At 34.7% G+C, this 15,586-nt stretch overlaps 1 protein-coding gene across 1 annotated transcript; it reads left to right on the top strand.

The window, feature by feature from the left end:
• The first annotated feature begins 14,275 nt into the window (after positions 1-14,275).
• On the top strand, positions 14,276-15,283 carry LOC121224553 (uncharacterized). The gene is made up of 2 exons (XM_041108012.1): positions 14,276-14,450; positions 14,794-15,283. Exons 1-2 carry the CDS (start codon positions 14,276-14,278, stop codon positions 14,919-14,921), a joined length of 303 nt encoding a protein of 100 aa, XP_040963946.1. The 3' UTR covers positions 14,922-15,283.
• The last annotated feature ends 303 nt before the right edge of the window (positions 15,284-15,586 follow it).

Raw genomic sequence — 15,586 nt, 5'->3', positions numbered from 1 at the left:
ACTGACTTAATGATAGCATGGTTGCCAAAGAAACAACTTCCATAAATAAACTGATCCATAAAGAATTAAAATGATTCTTCCTAAACACTACGTCAAGTACGTTCTTCCAGAACTTGGTTAATGCCTAAATTAAAGACCCATTTCCTTATCTTTACGAAGAAATCTACCTTGAATTTCACAATCAGGGGGAGAATATGGTGTGTATATTTCTCAAGAGTCTATATGGTTTAAAGCAGGCTTCAAGACAGTGGAATCAAAAATTAACTCAAGCCTTGACAGCTACTGGTTATTCACGATTACTCCATGTTTTCAAAAAGGTAAGATGAGAAAATTGTTGTAATGTCGATATATGTAGATGACCTGTTGATTGCTGGTAATGATGAACGCATGATTTCAGAGTTGAAAATGACATTGCATAAGAATTTTAAGATAAAAGGATGTGGGTGACTTGAAGTATTTTTTTGGGGCATTAAAGTGGCGAGATCCAAAAAGTATAAACTGGAATGGAAAGATCGAAACCTTTCAATACACCTATGGAAGAAGATTCGAAGCTGACCGTAGTAGAACACAATCAAGTAACCAGTAAAGGAAAAGCTGATGAATGCAGAATCCTGTAAGAGGTTAATAGGAAAACTCTTGTACTTGACACAGACCAGGCCAGATATTGCATTGAGAGTGGTTCCATCTATAAAGAAAAATCCAACACTTGTTTGATATCGACGCAACAAGTTATTTGCAGGTTATGGCATATTGTGATTCAGATTGGGGATGAATTTGGTACTCCATATGTTGCTATCATTTTCGGTATTTACAAATAAGAAAGACGACATTAAACTAACAGTCGTTTTCCTCGTCCCCAGAACTACAACTTCTAACATTGACTTCCTAATTTCAAAACCCTTGGATAAAGCCGGTTCTTAAACACAGCATCAACAATTGTGCTATGTAGTAGGGTACAATTTGGTAGCTTCTCCCATGACTAGAAAATCAGTGATTGGTTTTAATATCAAGTTCTTTAATTTCCTTATTGTCGAAACCATAATGCGTTAATTAATTAGTGTCTTAAGGTAATTAATTAGTACCTAGTTAATTAATTAGTGTCTTAAGGTCGAGAATTTGGAAAAAAAACGTAATCCTTAGCAAAACTTAAAAGGCTACGTATTAAGACCCTTATTATTTCAGAGAAAGAAGATACCACACCCAATGCGTTAGGGCACAACATTCTAATTTTCCCCAAAATGAATCGGGCCAAAATACTTGTACAATAAAACTTTAAAAGAACATCCACTTATCCAAGATTTAAGAAATCACACTCAATACGTTAGGGTACGATTCCTTTAGAATCCCAAACTCAGAATATTTCCTTTACTTTAAAAGAACATCCACTTACCCAAGATTTAAGAAATCACACCCAATACGTTAGGGCACAATTCCTTTAAAATCCCAAACTCGGAATATTTCCTTTATTATTTTTAAAAAATCTCCATTTCGAGAAATCAATGCGTCACATCCAATACGTTAGGACACAACGTGTTGAATTCCCAATAATGAGTTTTTATTTTTTGATTAAAGAGAAATGCTCGATCGTTAGATTTAACGAAGAAAATCAGAACCCAATACGTTAGGGCTCAATTTCCTTGAAAATCCTAAATACGAGTATTATCTCAATTTTGAAAATTTTCTATTTTTAAATTTGAGTAAAAGATGATGTAACGTTATATTGTACGTACAAATGCTATAATAATAAATACAACAATAATAAATACATCAATGACATATCACTAATATAAATAAATCAATAAGCGAAATTAATATACATAATAAAAATAATCACATGCAAAATATCAAACAAATAAAAAACATTCTTTTTTTGCATATAAACGAAAACATGAATTAATGATCAAATGAAGAAAATAAACAAAATATAAAGAATAAAAGGCACATAATATATACATTAATATGAATATAAAAAAAATAATACACTTATGAACATAAGAAAAATATAAAAATATATATAAGTCACAAAAGATGTACTAAAATTATAAATATATATATGTACATATATATTTACAAAAAAATATTTTAGTATATATATGTATATAAAAGTTAGAAAATAAAATAAAAAACAAAAATATATGTATAAAATATATATAAGCATCCATATATAAAATAATATATTACATAAAAAACGATGCATGCGCATGAATATAAAAATAAAAATAATAAATAATAATAATAATAATAAATAACAATTTTCTTTAAAAAAATCAAATGAATTGTAAAGAAAACGTAATTAAAACAAAATGGAGGGTCGAATTGCGATGCGCGCATTATATGAGGGTCCTAAATGGAAATAATCCATTTCCCCTAAACGGTGTGTAGCAATGTGGGCTAAAATGCCCTAACGGTAAAATTTCTGGGCCCAATTTTAAAAGAAGAGAAAAACTTAATTAAACAATATAGCAAGAAGGGAGGACCAAATGCGCAAATTACCCATTTAGGGCAGGAACGCGCGGATCCTACCTGCGGGTAGGGTCAACGAGCGGATCCTGCCTTAACGATACAGCGTCGTTTTGGTGTTTTTATTTAAACTGAAAATTTTTTAAAAAATGAAAAGATCATTTGTAACCAGAAAAAAAATCTCTTTGCTTTCTCTGCTAGGGTTTCGGCCCTAGCTTCTGTGCCTTTGCGCCGTCGTTGCAAAACCACCTCGAATGGTGGTTGGAGCCGCACCCCAAAGAGGCTTGTTGGCTTTCTTCGCGCAGATCTGGAGGCGTCACAAGGTAAACCTCTTTTTTTCCCTCGTTCTTTCCGTTTTTCTCTCTTATATTATTTGTTTGTAAAAAATAAAAATAAAAATAAAAAAATAAAAGCTGTGAATCTCAACCTTTTGATCAGTTTTACTCTCTATTTTGAATATTCGACTTTGCTGTGAAAATAATAGTCCTCTCTTTTTATTGATTTTTTCATCCCCGATTACAGTATTTCAATGGCTATTTTATAGCCGAAATAATAAAAATAAAAAAGAAATAAATCTGTTGGATCTGTTTGATTTGATTTCGGAATCCTTGATTTTCTTTCCTATCTTTGCTGATTATTTCTTTCCTTGTTGTTTTGTTTCCTTGCAGGTGAAGATCACGGAGATCCGGAGGCATGGTTGCGGCGTGAGACTCATCCCAGAAACCCTACGGTTTCTGATTTCATGTTGGGCCCTTGCTTTTGGGCCTCTGTTCATTTTGGGTTTTGGGCCACATAAGCCCATTGTAATTTGGACTGTAAAAATGCTGGACATTATTTTTTATTATTTAAAAGGCCGGGCAAAATTTAGGTATTACAGCTGCCCCTCTTTGCTCGTTATCGTGTAACAAGAATAGAGCAAAGACTTTAAAAAATGCCCAATTTTGCCTGATCATGCTGAACCTTGGCGCTCTTCTTCTTCAACCTCATTCTGACCTTCTACGTCTTCAGAGGTATGAGCTTTGGTGCTTCAATCCATTCCACTGCAATTGCAGGGAGATAAGACTTACAATCTTCAATCTATTCCACTGTTGGCCAGGGAAGTAGAATTACTGGCTTCAATGTACTCCACTATAACCACATGAGGTAAAATTCGCCATCTTCGATCTGCTCCACTACTGCTTAGGGAGATAAGATTTGAAATCTTCAGTCTGCCTCACTGCAACTTCAGGAGGATAAGACTTGCTTACTTAGTCTGCTACACTGCAACTTCAGGGAGATAAGACTAGATGCGATCTGCTCTCTGCAACTTCAGAGAGATAAGATCTGAGGTTTTAATCCGCTCCACTGCAACTTCAGGGTGATAGGATTATCGGCTTTAATCTGCTCCTCTGCAACTTCAGGGAGATAAGACTTGCCATCTTCAGTCTGCCCCACTGCAACTTCAGGAGGATAAGACTTGCTTACTTAGTCTACTCCACTGCAACTTCAGGGAGATAAGACTAGATGCGATCTGCTCTCTGCAACTTCAGAGAGATAAGATCTGAGGTTTTAATCCTCTCCAATGCAACTTCAGGGAGATAGGATTATCGGCTTTAATCTACTCCACTGCAACTTCAAGGAGATAAGACTTACCATCTTCAGTCTGCCCCACTGCAACTTTAGGAGGATAAGACTTGCTATCTTCAGTCTGCCCCACTACAACTTCAGGAGGATGGGATCTGCTCTCTGCAACTTCAAAGAGATAAGATCCAAAGTTGTGATCTGCTCCACTGCAACTTCAAGGGGATAGGATTATCAGTTTTAATCTGCTCCACTGCAACTTTAGGGAGATAAGATTTTCCATCTTCGATTTGCTCCGTTCGATGCAGGAAGACAAGATCTGCTATTTTCACTGATCTATTCTCTGGGGAACATGACCTGTATAATGAACCTAATTATGCCTAATGATTAGGATGGCAAGATCAAAATGCATCAAATGCTCCTAACTAGACATGTGTGAATGGTGTTTGCATGAATGCAAAATTTATTTTTTCGAGAACGATCCCGCTTAGGTTGTCATTACTCGAAGTTTATTAAGACTTTGTGACTGACGTGCTACAACGCCTTCTTGCTTGACTGGCTTTTCTGAAGAAACATTTAGCCAGGCTGCCCCCCACTGTGAACCTTAAAGTTCAATTCACTAGGACGCCAAAATTCATAACATTTTCTCCCACTGTAACCCAACGGTAGAAATATATAGCTTTTCCTCAATTCTTTCCTATCACAGTTCAAGGATATAAGATCTAAATCTCTCTGGTCTCTTACACCATTCTCAGGGTATCGTACCAAAGGCTCATGCACAAATGAAGGCTTTCTTCTTCGAGGAAACCTTTTCCTGTTGTCTGGTGATCATTATTTGCTTATTTATCCACACGAAATCTTGTCATTTTGTTCAATTTTTTTGACAACAAAATCCAAAGAGAAAGTTCTAATTTAGACTTTTTCAGATTTTCAACCCTTGAACATAGTGCGTTCTAAACAATAGTCCTGTTTCAGGTTCCTATATTATCTAGAAACTTCCAGAGTAATATGCAAAACTTCCATTGTGAAATTTTTATTAGTCCATTAATCATTCTTCTAATGCAATATGCTTGCAAAAAATGCCATAACAATGGATAAGAATAAAGTTAGTTCTGAGCATAGCTCGAAAGAAATAAATTATCAAAAATAATAAAGAAGGATAACAAAGAAATTGATTGGGAATATATATCTTGGAAAAGAATGAGGTATTCAAAAAAAATAACAAATTGATTGGGAATGTATATCTTGGAAAAGAATGAGGTATTCCAAAAAATAACAAATTCAATAAAAAAAATTGGATACCCCATGTAACACAGCTTACCCGAGACCGTTTCCGGAGTCGAGCACGAGGCATTACTTAGCTTATCTTACCAATTCGGAGCATAAAAACTAGGTTTGAAAATTTATTTCATTATTCGCAGCAAATCTGTCCAATCGCGCAGCAGTTACTAAATTAATTATAACTTGAGCTACAGAACTCGAAATTTAATTCCGTAAATTTTCCCTGAAACTAGACTCATATATCTACTCACCATAAAATTTTTAGAATTTTTGGTTTAGAAAATTAGTACATTTTATTAGTTAAAGTCTCCCCTGTTTCACCACCTGACTGCCCTGACCTCTAGTCACTAAAAATAAGTTTTCTCACTGTAGGATTTTCATATGAAGTTCTTACTTGTTTCTACAGAAAATAGACTCATTAAGAAATCTAAGCATGTAAATTTCAACTCATAACCATTTTTGTACAATTTGTAATTATTTTCTAAACTCAGAACAGGGGACTCCAAAAACAGTTCTGACCCTATCTTACTAAAATTCACATATCTTAAAATATAAATTTCCTTTTTCTACACCTTTATTTTTCCATGAAAATAGACTCAACAAGATTTAATTCCATATATCATTCACCCTCTAATTCATTTTATACTATCTTGGGAGATTTTTCAAATTCACGTCACTGTGCTGCCTGAATTCTGTTTCTTTGCAAAATTTTATCCTTTCATGATTTCCATGCATAATTTATCACCTAATCTTTCATAACAACAAACACCTTCATCCTTAATCATTTTAATAACCATACATCATCAAATACTTACACATCACTCATTAGAAAAATCATCATTACAAACATACAAAATAACTAAATCCCTATACATGCCATAACTCAAACGTGTTTCGATATAAAATACCGAGCAGTTGTAGTTGATAGTGTGGACGATCTCCGACTTCTTTAGGATCCTTGAAGTAGCTTTGCAATACTATAAGAGAAAGAGAAATAAAAGAAGTAAGCATAAATCTTAGTAAGTTTACTAGCAAATAAATAACAATATTTAACTTAAATAATTAAACTCAATGTCTATATCTCTAGTTTACTCTTTAGTTAATCTCATACTAGTTCTCTTACTTGTTTACTTAGAATACTTGTGTGCATAACTTACTCAATCCTTGCTGCATCGTTGAACATCAATTGATAGTATAATAAGTTCTTAAGTCTTACAACTTACCTGAGCTTGCCATTTATGCTTTAAACTGAACTTTCATGAACATGATTCGTTTACAAGCCCGTTGAGCTACATTGGAATAATAAGGATACTCGGGTCTCTTCTGATAATAACATGCCAAAGCCATGTCCCAGACATGGTCTTACATGGGATGTTCTCGTGATGGTGCCCATGCCATGTCCCAGACATGGTCTTATAGGGGACCTCTCATCTCGGTGCCAACGCCATGTCCCAGACATGGTCTTACATGGGACCTCTCGTCTCGGTGCCCATGCCATGTCCCAGACATGGTCTTACAGGGGACCTCTCATGATCTTAAGGATGCCAATGCCATGTCCCAGACATGGTCTTACATGGGATCTCTTTACCCAAATGTCATGACATTCGTATCCAGTACCATCCTTATGTATCAACGGGACTTTTAAATTTTAATTCTCTATCATTTCATGCTTGGATCATCATCAAATAAATTCATAAAATAAATTCATAATTTCTGGAAATTAACAGCATTAATAATAAATATTGAAATATTGCATTTATTTACCGTAAACTTACCTCGGTACCAATTATAGCCAAATTCACCAACTTAGTCTTCAACTTTATTCTTCCCTTTGTCTAACCTCGAGTTTCGTACTTCTTGATCTAAAATAGTAAATTTAAATTATTTAATAATCACATTCATCAAAACAGCCCTCGACTCTAACTTTTTCAAAATTACAATTTTGCCCCTAAACTTTTACATAATTACATTTTTGCCCCAAGGCTCGGAAATTAAACTTCATCTCTTATTCCTATGTTTTATAACATTCTGAACATTTTTCCCTTCTATGGCAACATCAAATTCCCACTCTAACATGTACTTATGAACATTAGGTATTTTTACCGATTATGTCGTTTTACTCGTTTTCACTTAAAATCGCTTAGCAAAAGTTGTTTAACATAATTTATAGCTTCATATTCTATCATAAAACATCAAAATAAACACTTTTCACCTATGGGTATTTTTCCAAATATAAACCCTAGGTTAAATTATTGCTAGAATAAGCTAAATTAAGCTACCGGGATCGCAAAAACGTAAAGAACATTAAAAACGGGGCTTGGGATCACTTACTATGGAGCTTGGAAGCTTGAAAACCCTAACTATGGCTTCCCCCCTTGCTGATTTCGTTCATATGAAGAAGATGATGATTTTTGCCATCTTTTTCCCTTTTAATTCATTTTAATTACTAGATTACCAAATTGCCCCTAATTTAAAAATTTTCTATTTCACTTATCTCATGTCCATTTTTGTCTACCAAGTTACCAATGGTATAATTACCATATAAGGACCTCCAATTTAAAGTTTCATAACAATTGGACACCTCTAACATGTAGAACTCAACTTTTTCACTTTTTACAATTTAGTCCTTTTGACTAAATTGAGTGCCCAAACGTCGAAATTTTCGAACGAAATTTTCAAAAAATCATTTTGTGAAATTGTAGACCATAAAAATATAAGAAAAATAAAATTTTTCTTATCGGATTTGTGGTTCCGAAACCACTGTTCCGATAACCTCAAATTTGGGCCATTACACCCCAGATATCACAGCTTGAGCTTCTCTGTACAAACTTTCTGGAAATCCTTCTAAATTTGACATGTGTTTAGGAGATCCACAGTACTCTACCAATGCCCCAAGATATTGCCTACCTTTTCCTGATAATTCAGGTATAACAAGATCACCACATGCTCCAATCTGGTTAAAATTTGAGTCACCTCGTGCCCCATCAATATTTGAGCCGCCCTTTTCGGGTTTTCAACTCAAATCCCCTTTGGTCTCAAAGTGCCCTTTGCGGGTTTTCACTTTGGCCTCTCCATTTTCTTTTCTTTTTTCTTTCACTTTTATTTTTTGTTTTTTTTTTGTTTTTGTTTTTTTGTTTTTTTTTTAATCTGAACTCATAGGATTAGACAAGTCCTCGTTATCCCTTTCGATCAGAACCAATATAAGATCTTCTTTGTGATCAGATTTCTTTCATAGAACCTTTTGGGGCAAAATTTAACTATGACGAAAACTTTGGATCTTCCTCTTCAATTAGGATGAAATCCAACAACGGAGAAATGGCAACTTGACTTCGACAGGCTAAACCATGATGAGCCAAAGGAGAAGGCATTGCCCCGACAAAGAATTCTAAATGCATCGTTCATGATGTTAATCTTGAACATACTGTAAATTCTTGATATCGTATTGTTGTTCCGATTACAATGTCGGTACTTACTCAAGCATATTCTGCTATAACCATATGAAGACATCTTTGAACTCTTTGAAGTAACTCAACAAGGTCATGCTTCATTTCTTCGGTTATACACGCTATCTTAAAGTCACAATCTCCATTGTCCCCTCATGAAGTAAGATTTCATTACTGTTCTACCATCCTCAGCAAGTCTGAAAATAGGCTACAATCTGTGTCATCTTTAAAGTCATGAGATCCCTCTAAACACAAATCCCACTCAAAAGGAACTTCTGAGTCCATAACAGCATCACTCATGTCATTGATATCTGGGGACCCACAGTAAATACCAAAGAATATACAAAAGAATGTATGAATAATCATTTGTACAATTATGAATGAATAAAAGAATAATATGGAAGAAGATCCGAAAGAATGAAAGTATAATTATTCGAAAAGAATATTGGCTTAAAAAAATGAATGCAAAGATGTATTTTATTAGAATAACGATGTTCAGACATGAGCCTATTTCATAAAGGAATTCTTATTGCCTCTAGGCTTAAGGCAACAAGTGTGTTTTGAACATTACTCTGAGTAATCTCTAAATACTACAGGGGTTTCTTCTGCAGTCTAATTATTTAAAACACTCCCAAGTCTATAAGGGCGAAAATCTTACAATGTCTCTTCTTCAGTTGTTTCATCGTGAACACTTCTCGACACCCCTTCATATACTGCATTCAATCATGACTGGGTACTAGATGAGCCATCTATTTTGACAATACCCATGTTGATGAATTTTTCAACTAGCTTTTTGAATGTAATGCAATTTTCTATAAAATGCCCCGTAATTTCTGCATGATAATCACATTGTGCACTTGCATCATACCATTTGGGATACGGGGGCTGTGGAGGCTTCACATGTAAAGGAGAAACAACATGCGCATCGAATAAGCTTTGATACAGCTCCTTGTATGACATTGGAATTTCCGTGAAGTGGAGTTTTTCAGTACCTGGCTTCACACCTAATTCTTGTCTTGATGAACCCTGTTGATTAACAATCGATTTGCCGTACGTATTCACGCTATTCACCTCATTTTCCTTTTCTTTTAAGGCTTGCCTTCTGTTATTTCCTCCAGCATCAATCTTTCCGCTCCTTATGGCGCTTTCAATCATTTCACCATTCATAACTATGTCAGAAAAGTTTTTAGTAGCACTTCCTAACATATGTGTAATAAATGGTGCCTTCAATATGTTGACGAAAAGCATCGTCATCTCTCTTTCTAGAAGAGACGGCTGAACTTGTACGGCAATCTCCCTCTACCTCTGCGCGTATTACCTAAAGCTTTCACCTGGTTTCTTTTCCATATTTTGCAGAGTGATCCTATCAGGTACCATGTCAGTCACATGGCTATACTACCTTATGAATGCCTGTGCCATATCTATCCATGAATTAATCTGGGTACGGCTCAATCGATTGTACCACTTGGATGCTACCCCTGCGAGGCTATCCTGGAAGCAATGAATCAAGAGTTGGTCATTATTGACATAACCGGTCATTCGTCTACAGAACATGGTAATATGAGCTTCGGGGCTACTGGTTCCATTATATTTCTCAAACTCTGGCATTTTTGAATTTGTAAGGAAGCACTAAATCCGGAACCAGACTCAATTCTTTAGCGTCCATCCCATAATAGCCTTCTACACATTCCATCGCTCGAAGTTTCTCTTCTAACCATTTGTACGTTTTCTCTAGCTGTTTTGGTAATTCATCATTCATTTTCTCTTTTCCAGCCGTCTCATCGAAATCAGGGATAGCAGGATTAACAAAGTTGGCCCGGGTTAGAGCCTGATCCTGCCTGGAAATTCATTAGCGTCGCAACATCACCCGGAGGATTAATGGTAACAGAGGACCTACGCGGGTATATCTCAACTTGTTGGGGGGTAAAATCCAGAGGATAGATAGGTCTCTCATTGTCTCCTTCTTCAATATTGAGCACGGAGCCTTTTCCTTTACCAGCTCTTTGTTGAACCATTGAGTTAACTGAGCCATCATACTCCCCTGAGATTCCATCATTTTGTCTATCATTTTTTCTTGTTCATTCATTTGCTTTTGAAGCTGCTCCTGCATTTCCTTTTGGGATTGTTCTAGTATTTCCATCCTTTGATCCATATCCTTAGTTTTCGATCGAGTATTGTAGCGGTGTTTAGTAGGCTGGTTGGTTTCCAGATTAACTAAGGAATGATGTAAATTAATTAGAATCTTTCAATGTTTTTAAATGTATATGAAGTAATGCAATGCATGAATGCAAAAAGACGTCAATTTTGATTCAATTCCATATAAGAAAACCTTACTAGAAAGCAAATTTCTTTACATAAAGCGAATTACAAGTAAGACTTTGCCCTAGTACCCAGAACTCTGATCTTCCTAAGTAACAAAACTAATTCTTGCCCCCGATCCGATTCTAATTCATACTTCATACTCAGCATGTCAGCCTGTACTGCTAAAATCTGTACGTAATCAGCTACTTCTCGAATCTAGACCACAACTTCCTTCATAAGATAATCTCTGCTCCTAACTTGACTCTGAAAGTGGTGGAGCTGTTCATTATTACTACTTTCGTTTGCGTTCAAGTGCTTGATCTGGATCTCATAATTTGCAGCACCGTTTCTAGCTATTCCAAGGAATGCACTTGCTGTCCCTCTTTTGCTTAACTCGTGCAGCGACGCACTACTCACTCATCCCTATTATACCTATCAGCTTCTTTGAAAAGGTTGGCACATTTACCGTTCTCGAGTAAACTCTATCCACTTGAAACTTTGAACATCGGAGTAAAGCCACATATTTTTCTATTGTAGGTACCAAATTGACATTCTCAAACGTGAAGCAACTGTAAGCAGGATTCCAAAACTGGGCGAGGGCTCGAAACAAATGTTTGTCTACCTTCACATCAAGCAAATAAGGCAAGTCCCCATAATTGTCGTAAAATAACTGCCTAGCCTCATTATTCCATTGATTCCAAATTTCTTTCAACTCCTGCAAATTGTTTTAAGTTACACTGATGCGAGTAAAATCCCATAATTCTGATACATACTCATCGGCCAGGCTATCACCCTTTTCTTGTTGTGTTGTTTCAGACCAAGTTCGGACAGCCGCATTGTCCTCCACTTTATCAAGAAACCCTTTTTCCATGTCAAGCTTTCTATCTAGCAACCGAATCTAAACTGGCGCCTTTTATGATGAAATGAAATGCCATGTCATGCAAACAAAATAAAACACAAAAGGTCAGTGTCATATAATAATATAAAATATAATCAAGAAACAGTAAAACACCTAATCGGATGTCTACTAGGGTTCAATATAGTTCTACCTAGGGTGGATTCCTAAGGTTCATTATATGAAGTTTGGCTTCTAGGGTAAAGGTACCTGAATCAGCAGATTCCTCCATCCTCACCCATTATAGGCTCATATGGATCGAGTTCGATTCAGGGGAATACATTTCCCTATGGCTGCACGGAGATGAAAATCTCACGAAGACATAGGTACGGATGTATCCCGGAAACAATCCACTACCCTACACGGAGGTGAAAACCTCACGAAGGCATAGCTTCTCACTCCCACTTAAAAAGGTAAAAATGTTCAACTCATGAAATGTATAATGCAAACAATATTTAAGGAATAAGATAATGAATGCGAAAAGATCTTATGATTTTTTTAAAAAAAATATTTTTCTCGACCGTAAGACAAAAATTAATCAACTTTGTGGCTCGACTCTCTTCTTTTTAAAAAAAAATTTCCCCAATGGACTCGTCAAACTGTCGAAACCATTTTTTTTTAAAAAACAAAAAAAAATTAGGTCGTCGACTTTAAAAAATATTAAAATAAATGGGAGTCGCCACCAATCTTTTATTGAAGTGTGATTGGATCACCTAAAAAAACGGCTTTGGTCTACGAGTTTTAGAAAAACGGATCCGGGAGTCAGTTGCATACGAGGAAGGATTAGCACCCTCGTAACGCCCAAAATTGGTACCTAGTTAATTAATTAGTGTCTTAAGGTCGAGAATTTGGAAAAAAACGTAATCCTTAGCAAAACTTAAAAGGCTACGTATTAAGACCCTTATTATTTCAGAGAAAGAAGATATCACACCCAATGCGTTAGGGCACAGCATTCTAATTTTCCCCAAAATGAATCAGACCAAAATACTTGTACAATAAAACTTTAAAAGAACATCCACTTATCCAAGATTTAAGAAATCACACCCAATACGTTAGGGTACGATTCCTTTAGAATCCCAAACTCGGAATATTTCATTTACTTTAAAAGAACATCCACTTATCCAAGATTTAAGAAATCACACCCAATACGTTAGGGCACAATTCCTTTAAAATCCCAAACTAGGAATATTTCCTTTATTATTTTTAAAAAATCTCCATTTCGAGAAATCAATGCGTCACATCCAATACGTTAGGACACAACGTGTTGAATTCCCAATAATGAGTTTTTATTTTTTGATTAAAGAGAAATGCTCGATCGTTAGATTTAACGAAGAAAATCGGAACCCAATACGTTAGGGCTCAATTTCCTTGAAAATCCTAAATACGAGCATTATCTCAATTTTGAAAATTTTCTATTTTTAAATTTGAGTAAAAGATGATGTAACGTTATATTGTACGTACAAATGCTATAATAATAAATACAACAATAATAAATACATCAATGACATATCACTAATATAAATAAATCAATAAGCGAAATTAATAAACATAATAAAAATAATCACATGCAAAATATCAAACAAATAAAAAACATTCTTTTTTTACATATAAACGAAAACATGAATTAATGATCAAATGAAGAAAATAAACAAAATATAAAGAATAAAAGGCACATAATATATACATTAATATGAATATAAAAAAATACACTTATGAACATAAGAAAAATATAAAAATATATATAAGTCACAAAAGATGTACTAAAATTATAAATATATATATGTACGTATATATTTACAAAAAAAATATTTTAGTATATATATGTATATAAAAGTTAGAAAATAAAATAAAAAACAAAAACATATGTATAAAATATATATAAGCATCCATATATAAAATAATATAGTACATAAAAAACGATGCATGCGCATGAATATAAAAATAAAAATAATAAATAATAATAATAATAAATAACAATTTTCTTTTAAAAAAATCAAATGAATTGTAAAGAAAACGTAATTAAAACAAAATGGAGGGTCGAATTGCGATGCGCGCATTATATGAGGGTCCTAAATGGAAATAATCCATTTCCCCTAAACGGTGTGTAGCAATGTGGGCTAAAATGCCCTAACGGTAAAATTTCTGGGCCCAATTTTAAAAGAAGACAAAAACTTAATTAAACAATATAGCAAGAAGGGAGGACCAAATGCGCAAATTACCCATTTAGGGCAGGAACGCGCGGATCCTACCTGCGGGTCGAGTCAACGAGCGGATCCTGCCTTAACGATACGGCGCCGTTTTGGTGTTTTTATTTAAACTGAAAATTTTTTAAAAAATGAAAAGATCATTTGTAACCAGAAAAAAAAATCTCTTTGCTTTCTCTGCTAGGGTTTCGGCCCTAGCTTCTGTGCCTTTGCGCCGTCGTCGCAAAACCACCGCGAATGGTGGTTGGAGCCGCACCCCAAAGAGGCTTGTTGGCTTTCTTCACGCAGATCTGGAGGCGTCGCAAGGTAAACCTCTTTTTTACCCTCGTTCTTTCCGTTTTCTCTCTTATATTATTTGTTTGTAAAAAATAAAAATAAAAATAAAAAAATAAAAGCTGTGAATCTCAACCTTTTGATCAGTTTTACTCTCTATTTTGAATATTTGACTTTGCTGTGAAAATAATAGTCCTCTCTTTTTATTGATTTTTCATCCCCGATTACAGTATTTCAATGGCTATTTTATAGCCGAAATAATAAAAATAAAAAAGAAATAAATCTGCTGGATCTGTTTGATTTGATTTCGGAATCCTTGATTTTCTTTCCTATCTTTGCTGATTATTTCTTTCCTTGTTGTTTTGTTTCCTTGCAGGTGAAGATCACGGAGATCCGGAGGCATGGTTGCGGTGTGAGACTCATCCCAGAAACCCTAGGGTTTCTGATTTCATGTTGGGCCCTTGCTTTTGGGCCTCTGTTCATTTTGGGTTTTGGGCCACATAAGCCCATTGTAATTTGGACTGTAAAAATGCTAGAAATTATTTTTTATTATTTAAAAGGCCGGGCAAAATTTAGGTATTACACTTATGAGAGAAATGTCACTAGGTTTAGCTTCATAACTTGCCATATTGGAAGTTTGACAGTTTTTATAATAAAAAAAATCATCAAATCTTTTGTTGATACTTTGACCATATCCAAGCACATTTATTTGTAAAAGCAAATAGACGAGCAAACATTTGTTTTCTTCGTTTGGAATTGACACCAACCTCAAAATGAAGGTTTTTTTTTAATTCATGTGGATAGGAGGTTTTTTTTAATTAATTTTCAGTCCCCAAGCACATGGTGGTTCTGAGGGAAAAAAAAAAGATTTTACAATTAATCAATGTACTTAATCATATATTATGTTGGAGCAAAGATGTCACTATTGGTTTATCAAGTCGGGGCCAATATTCAATGTCATACAAAAAATTATAAGATAAAACAAGACATACAGAAAAATGATGTCTAAAATTTATATAACATAATTATTAATATAATTTTAAAAAATACCATCCCACAAACAAAACACAAAACGATCATATCTCTTTTGGTCACATGTAAATGTAATCTCAATTGTAACTTCATAGGGCCATATAGCCATCTCCTTTAGACCTATCTCCTCTTGTGGA

The sequence above is a fragment of the Gossypium hirsutum genome, chromosome D12 (assembly GCF_007990345.1).
Source record: "Gossypium hirsutum isolate 1008001.06 chromosome D12, Gossypium_hirsutum_v2.1, whole genome shotgun sequence".
NCBI lineage: Eukaryota > Viridiplantae > Streptophyta > Magnoliopsida > Malvales > Malvaceae > Gossypium > Gossypium hirsutum.
Note: the sequence above shows the minus strand (reverse complement) of the source record. Positions and strands in the feature narration are given on the sequence as shown.